At 45.2% G+C, this 8,235-nt stretch overlaps 1 protein-coding gene across 1 annotated transcript in view; it reads left to right on the top strand.

Annotated features, from left to right (window-relative positions):
• LOC124290029 (endoplasmic reticulum transmembrane helix translocase-like) overlaps window positions 1–6,464 on the top strand; it is a 44,211-nt gene extending 37,747 nt beyond the window's left edge. Inside the window, exons 24-26 of the mRNA XM_046726712.1 lie at window positions 4,269–4,412; window positions 4,865–5,453; window positions 6,255–6,464. Of these exons, the coding sequence (XP_046582668.1) occupies window positions 4,269–4,412; window positions 4,865–4,972 (252 nt within the window). The 3' untranslated portion in view covers window positions 4,973–5,453; window positions 6,255–6,464. The remainder of the gene's footprint in view (window positions 1–4,268; window positions 4,413–4,864; window positions 5,454–6,254) is intronic.
• The last annotated feature ends 1,771 nt before the right edge of the window (window positions 6,465–8,235 follow it).

The following is an 8,235-nucleotide window of genomic DNA, read 5'->3' on the forward strand; positions in this document are numbered from 1 at the left end:
CAATGCGTGCAGCGTTTCGCCGCCAGCAATAATACCTCAAGTATTACAGAAAATCAGACAAACACAGAGCCTACAACTCACTTTGGTGCAGCCCTACTGGCCGGCCAGAGCGTGGTTTCCCATACTAATTCAAGAAATCGGTCAACCAACACTGGAGCTACCCAAAGCGGCGCAAACCTGTTAATTCATCCTCACACCAAACAAGTGCGCGGAAACCCAGCAATGTTCCAACTACGCGTATGGACTGTATACAAATGTGTTTAAACAAGAGGATATTCTGCCAGGGCGGCAAAAGCAGTCAACGCGCCTTCGTTACTCAACTTCGTGGCAATGCGGCGACAAGTGGCACAGTTTGAAAATTATGCAACAAAGAAAGGGTTTACAGCAAGAGGCTTCACAACCTCAAGTGGCAGACTATTTGTGTTACCTACGCCAAAACAAACATTTAAAAGGTTCAACGATATCAACATATCTTGCGGCTTAGTTCTGTAATCACCATGAGAGCGGGTGTCAAATTGACAAGATCTCCAGAGTTACTGGCCTTACTACGAGCTTTCCGATTGGAGGACCAAAGCGGAAGTTCCACGCCCAGCTTGGGATCTGAATGTAGTGTTACAACACCTCCGCGAGTGAGGTCTATGAACCTTTGGAATCGACAAACTTTGAATTTCTCTCACAGAAAACACTGTTTCTGCTATAAGCTAGCCACAGCAGCAAGAATGTCTGAAATTCAGCGCTCTGGATTACGAGAGGATACAGTTTGATGACAATCATAACACAGCGCACCTCGGATTAAGATGGGATTTCATCGCCAAAAAATCAACTGCCAGGTCAACCAGACAGATTATTCCACATCCGGCTATCCTCTATTCTCGGATCACAAGATACACAAGACCTATCACTGTGTCGGTAAAGAAGCTCAAAGTTTATTCTGACGATCCAAAACAAGGAGAAGATTTCTCAAGCGTTTATTCATCCCCTTATAAGCCTCTGAATCAAACAGAAGTGTCACGGACCACAATATCTATTTGGATAAGGACTGTCATTCTCCGTGCCTACAAGGCAGCAGGCTTGGACCCACCAACAGCATCAAATCCACATGAGATCAGGGCACTGGCCTCTACCCTAAGCCCTACGGTAACTGTTCCTTGAACCGCGATTATGGAAGGATGCTATTGGAAATCTAACATGGTATTTGCTAATCACTACCTGAGAGACATCACTACAGAAGATGTCTCTGGCATTCACCATTTAGGACCACTGGTCCTCGCTCAGCAACTGACAGTCCCTGCGTGGCGTTAAAATATTATCCTCACAAGATTAATATGTATTTTATACATACTCATCTAGCTTATAACTCTCTGAGAGTTTTAGGGCTATGTATATATGTTCAGCTTAAGTATTCAACCTTAAGCATATACTTTGGTATAGTCAATTTCAGTGCCTCTATCAGAGTCACCTATATATATATATATAATTTATATGTATTGTTCAATATATTCATAATGTAATTCCCCTTTAATGGCTTTATATAACCTATGGTTTTCTTTATACAGGAAACATCCTAAATCTAAGCCTTCATGAAGTTCCGTAGGGGAATATTACAGTATATCTATACAAAATCACTAATTATAAATCCAAAGTATTCTGTTACCCACCTCCGTTCCGTTAGGATGCTACAAACAAAAGAGCATGAGTCAGGATAAGGAAAAATATGTAATTTTAGAGTAAAATTGATATTTTATACTTATCCTGACTCATGAGGTTAACCCTCCATCCTCCCACATAACACTTTGGATTTCCCTGTAAATTCAAGTGTTGGGCTCATTAAATCAGGAGAGAGTGGAGCACATGGCCAGAGGGTGGCGACACCTTTCCATCCAGGGGAACAAAGGGAGCAACTTCGTGGTGAGTACCAATTAGTGATTTTATTTTGAAGGGAGCTTCAAATAAGGAGATACAAGTGTTCCACTATGTTACTTAAGAAAGAAGACAAGACAAGCAAAGAGCATGAGTCAGGATAAGTATAAAATATCAATTTTACTCTAAAAATTACATAGTGAGTAAGGCATTTCAACTAGTGGATAAGCCATGTCAACTAGTGAGTAAGCCATGTCAACTTGTGAATAAGCCATGTCAACTAGTGGGTAAGCCATGTCAACTTGTGGAGTAAGCCATGTCAACTAGTGGGTAAGCCATGTCAACTAGTGAGTAAGCCATGTCAACTAGTGGGTAAACCATGTCAACTAGTGGGTAAGCCATGTCAACTAGTGGATAAGCCATGTCAACTAGTGGGTAAGCCATGTCAACTAGTGGGTAAGCCATGTCAACTAGTGGGTAAGCCATGTCAACTAGTGGGTAAACCATGTCAACTAGTGGGTAAGCCATGTCAACTAGTGGGTAAGCCATGTCAACTAGTAGTGGGTAAGCCATGTCAACTAGTGGGTAAGCTAGTAGTGGGTGGGTAAAGCCATGTCAACTAGTGGGTAAGCCATGTCAACTAGTGGGTAAGACATGTTAGCTGGTGGGTAAGTCATGTCAACTAGTGAGTAAGGCATTTCAACTAGTGGATAAGCCATGTCAACTAGTGGGTAAGCCATGTCAACTTGTGAATAAGCCATGTCAACTAGTGAGTAAGCCATGTCAACTTGTGGAGTAAGCCATGTCAACTAGTGGGTAAGCCATGTCAACTAGTGGGTAAGCCATGTCAACTAGTGGGTAAACCATGTCAACTAGTGGGTAAGCCATGTCAACTAGTGGATAAGCCATGTCAACTAGTGGGTAAGCCATGTCAACTAGTGGGTAAGCCATGTCAACTAGTGAGTAAGCCATGTCAACTAGTGGGTAAACCATGTCAACTAGTGGGTAAGCCATGTCAACTAGTGGGTAAGCCATGTCAACTAGTAGTGGGTAAGCCATGTCAACTAGTGGGTAAGCTAGTAGTGGGTAAGCCATGTCAACTAGTGGGTAAGCCATGTCAACTAGTGGATAGGCCATGTCAACAACTAGTGGGTAAGCCATGTCAACTAGTGGGTAAGTCATGTCAACTAGTGGATAAGTCATGTCAAGTAGTGGGTAAGTCATGTCAACTAGTGGGTAAGTCATGTCAAGTAGTGGATAAGTCATGTCAACTAGTGGGTAAGTCATGTCAACTAGTGAGTGGATAAGTCATGTCAACTAGTGAGTGGATAAGTCATGTCAACTAGTTGGTAAGTCATGTCAAGTAGTGGGTAAGTCATGTCAACTAGTGAGTGGGTAAGTCATGTCAACTAGTGGGTAAGTCATGTCAAGTAGTGGATAAGTCATGTCAACTAGTGGGTAAGTCATGTCAACTAGTGAGTGGATAAGTCATGTCAACTAGTGAGTGGATAAGTCATGTTAACTAGTGGATAAGTCATGTCAACTAGTGGATAAGTCATGTCAACTGGTCTATACGTCTTGTCAATTTGAGGATGAGTCTTGTCAACTGGAGGGTGAGTCTATGGAGACTTATGCTCTGTTGATGTTTTTTAGCATACTTTCCTGGTTTTATGTCTTTGTAATTCTATATGCTGTGTATGTTATTCAACACAGTTACAACCCCCTCTGTAGTGGCTAGAACATCAGTAAGGCATAAACTGGAATATGAATGGACTGGTTGGCTGCAAGTCAGTATATTGTCTGAGTGGGGTGACCATGTTACTTGTGAATGCACATTGCTTTATAAGCGCAATGTTCTTGAACCATACATTAGCATCCGTCTCGACAGAGATATGATATGCTAGCGACCTCTTGCCACCTCTACAGAGATATGATATGCTAGCGACCTCTTGCCACCTCTACAGAGATATGATATGCTAGCGACCTCTTGCCACACTTTTTCTCTCGTATTGTTAGTTGTTGGTGTGTGATCTAATTTTAACAAATCTGTGATAATCTAGTAATTTTACTGTTTAACTTACTCATGAATTTAGAAGCAGTCATCAGAGACAAAATCTTAACTCAACTCACAAATGATGAATAATCACTGAAGAAAAGTATCTGAGTGTTTATATTTATGACTCAAGTCATCAGACTAACACAAAAGATATTAAGATTTATAGATGTCACAACATTTGGTGTATGCTTTCTCCTTTATCACCTGATGAAGGAGCAAGCATACACCCCAAAATGTCGTGTTATACACAATAAAGAAGCTGACATCCATTAATCTTGCTTTTCTTATGCATCAACTTCCAAATGCCCTTCAAAGATTTGAATATGAATATTGTATCTTACTTCTGTTATAGGGAGAACCGTTTATGGAGAGTTTAAAGGACAATAAACCCCTACTGTACAGTTTGATGTTCTCGGGGGGCGCCATCTTTGCACTGGCAAGTGGACTGCTTCCAGACCTTGCCGACCAGTTTCAACTGGTCGCATTTCCAGATGAGGTAACTATAGCAGTAACTATAGCAGTTTGTTCAAATACACCTTAAATCGATGACGTTGGAACAACACAATAAATTGTCAATATGCAAAACCCAACATCAACAGTCTTATCTCATTCACTGCTAATCCACCGGAGTATTTTGTTCACAACTTGCTTACGAAGATACAACAACCAAAGTAAAAGATGATAAGACTTATACGACAGAGAGATGAATTGTACTAGGAACACTGTCCCATAATTATGAAAATTATGTCTTCCTTCAACATGTTGAGTGTGCTGCTGTACTTTGCAACTCAAAATCCTCTTCTCGATATTCTCAGTGATAATAGTTCTTTGGAAATATGTTAACTCTGCAAGGTTGATCCGAACATTTTTTTGTCAACGGAGGAGGTATTTAGATGAAGGTGTTTAGCTGACATATCTTTTACTTACCCCTGTCCTTTTCTGTTTCAGTTTAGCAACACAGTTCTTGGTGTGATATCAGCAGACATTCTTTCAGCATTTGTAGTCGACAGATCTATACGATTTTGCCTAGGAACGGGGAAGTTAAAATCTACATAGTAACTTATTTTTATATAACATTGCCTTTCACATGCTTTTATTAACATGGCTGTGTCTCAAATACAGGACTTCCCTTCCTGCCCCTTGATATACTGTGGTACTTTGTCTGACCTCATTCTTACATTCGATCATGTCACTTTCATCTGATGGTTTGGGGCCAACTGATGTTTGAGGTGCCTCTCTCTTCAGGTGCAGTAGTACTGTCATGTGATGTCATGTGTCAGGTGCACTGTTGAAGGTGCACCCCCTCTTCAGGTGCAGTAGTACTGTCATGTGATGTCATGTGTCAGGTGCACTGTTGAAGGTGCACCCCCTCTTCAGGTGCAGTAGTACTGTCATGTGATGTCATGTGTCAGGTGCACTGTTGAAGGTGCACCCCCTCTTCAGGTGCAGTAGTACTGTCATGTGATGTCATGTGTCAGGTGCACTGTTGAAGGTGCACCCCCTCTTCAGGTGCAGTAGTACTGTCATGTGATGCCAGGTGTCAGGTGCACTGTTGAAGGTGCACCCCCTCTTCAGGAGCAGTAGTACTGTCATGTGATGCCAGGTGTCAGGTGCACTGTTGAAGGTGCACCCCCTCTTCAGGTGCAGTAGTACTGTCATGTGATGCCAGGTGTCAGGTGCACTGTTGAAGGTGCACCCCCTCTTCAGGTGCAGTAGTACTGTCATGTGATGTCATGTGTCAGGTGCACTGTTGAAGGTGCACCCCCTCTTCAGGTGCAGTAGTACTGTCATGTGATGTCATGTGTCAGGTGCACTGTTGAAGGTGCACCCCCTCTTCAGGTGCAGTAGTACTGTCATGTGATGTCATGTGTCAGGTGTGTTGAAGGTGCACTGTTGAAGGTGCACCCCTCTTCAGGTGCAGTAGTACTGTCATGTGATGTCATGTGTCCAGGTGCACTGTTGAAGGTGCACCCCCTCTTCAGGTGCAGTAGTACTGTCATGTGATGTCAGGTGTCAGGTGCACTGTTGAAGGTGCACCCCCTCTTCAGGTGCAGTAGTACTGTCATGTGATGTCAGGTGTCAGGTGCACTGTTGAAGGTGCACCCCCTCTTCAGGAGCAGTAGTACTGTCATGTGATGTCATGTCAGGTGCACAGGTGCACTGTTGAAGGTGCACCCCCTCTTCAGGTGCAGTAGTACTGTCATGTGATGTCATGTGCCAGGTGTACTGTTGAAGGTGCACCCCCTCTTCAGGAGCAGTAGTACTGTCATGTGATGTCAGGTGCACTGTTTGAGGTCCCTCCCTCTTCAGGTGCAGTAGTACTGTCATGTGATGTCAGGTGTCAGGTGCACTGTTGGAGGTGCACCCCCTCTTCAGGTGCAGTAGTACTGTCATGTGATGTCAGGTGTCAGGTGCACTGTTGGAGGTGCACCCCCTCTTCAGGTGCAGTAGTACTGTCATGTGATGTCAGGTGTCAGGTGCACTGTTGGAGGTGCACCCCCTCTTCAGGTGCAGTAGTACTGTCATGTGATGTCAGGTGTCAGGTGCACTGTTGGAAGGTGCACCCTCTTCAGGTGCAGTAGTACTGTCATGTGATGTGAGGTGTCAGGTGCACTGTTGAAGGTGCACCCCCTCTTCAGGTGCAGTAGTACTGTCATGTGATGTCATGTGTCAGGTGCACTGTTTGAGGTCCCTCCCTCTTCAGGTGCAGTAGTACTGTCATGTGATGTGAGGTGTCAGGTGCACTGTTGAAGGTGCACCCCCTCTTCAGGAGCAGTAGTACTGTCATGTGATGTCATGTGTCAGGTGCACTGTTTGAGGTCCCTCCCTCTTCAGGTGCAGTAGTACTGTCATGTGATGTCAGGTGTCAGGTGCACTGTTGGAGGTGCACCCCCTCTTCAGGAGCAGTAGTACTGTCATGTGATGTCAGGTGTCAGGTGCACTGTTGGAGGTGCACCCCTCTTCAGGTGCAGTAGTACTGTCATGTGATGTCATGTGTCAGGTGCACTGTTGGAGGTGCACCCCTCTTCAGGAGCAGTAGTACTGTCATGTGATGTCATGTGTCAGGTGCACTGTTGGAGGTGCACCCCCTCTTCAGGAGCAGTAGTACTGTCATGTGATGTCATGTGTCAGGTGCACTGTTGAAGGTGCACCCCCTCTTCAGGAGCAGTAGTACTGTCATGTGATGTCATGTGTCAGGTGCACTGTTGAAGGTGCACCCCTTCAGGTGCAGTCTTCAGGAGCAGTAGTACTGTCATGTGATGTCATGTGTCAGGTGCACTGTTGGAGGTGCACCCTCTTCAGGAGCAGTAGTACTGTCATGTGATGTCATGTGTCAGGTGCACTGTTGGAGGTGCACCCCCTCTTCAGGAGCAGTAGTACTGTCATGTGATGTCATGTGTCAGGTGCACTGTTGGAGGTGCACCCCTCTTCAGGAGCAGTAGTACTGTCATGTGATGTCATGTGTCAGGTGCACTGTTGGAGGTGCACCCCTCTTCAGGAGCAGTAGTACTGTCATGTGATGTCATGTGTCTGGTGCACTGTTGGAGGTGCACCCCCTCTTCAGGAGCAGTAGTACTGTCATGTGATGTCATGTGTCTGGTGCACTGTTGGAGGTGCACCCCCTCTTCAGGAGCAGTAGTACTGTCATGTGATGTCATGTGTCAGGTGCACTGTTGAAGGTGCACCCTCTTCAGGAGCAGTAGTACTGTCATGTGATGTCATGTGTCTGGTGCACTGTTGGAGGTGCACCCCTCTTCAGGAGCAGTAGTACTGTCATGTGATGTCATGTGTCAGGTGCACTGTTGGAGGTGCACCCCTCTTCAGGAGCAGTAGTACTGTCATGTGATGTCATGTGTCAGGTGCACTGTTGGAGGTGCACCCCTCTTCAGGAGCAGTAGTACTGTCATGTGATGTCATGTGTCAGGTGCACTGTTGGAGGTGCACCCCCTCTTCAGGAGCAGTAGTACTGTCATGTGATGTCATGTGTCTGGTGCACTGTTGGAGGTGCACCCCCTCTTCAGGAGCAGTAGTACTGTCATGTGATGTCATGTGTCAGGTGCACTGTTGAAGGTGCACCCCCTCTTCAGGAGCAGTAGTACTGTCATGTGATGTCATGTGTCTGGTGCACTGTTGGAGGTGCACCCCCTCTTCAGGAGCAGTAGTACTGTCATGTGATGTCATGTGTCAGGTGCACTGTTGGAGGTGCACCCCTCTTCAGGAGCAGTAGTACTGTCATGTGATGTCATGTGTCTGGTGCACTGTTGGAGGTGCACCCCCTCTTCAGGAGCAGTAGTACTGTCATGTGATGTCATGTGTCA

This window comes from Haliotis rubra, unplaced genomic scaffold (genome assembly GCF_003918875.1).
Source record: "Haliotis rubra isolate DU_JTF1 unplaced genomic scaffold, ASM391887v1 Scf455, whole genome shotgun sequence".
Classification (NCBI taxonomy): Eukaryota; Metazoa; Mollusca; class Gastropoda; order Lepetellida; family Haliotidae; genus Haliotis; species Haliotis rubra.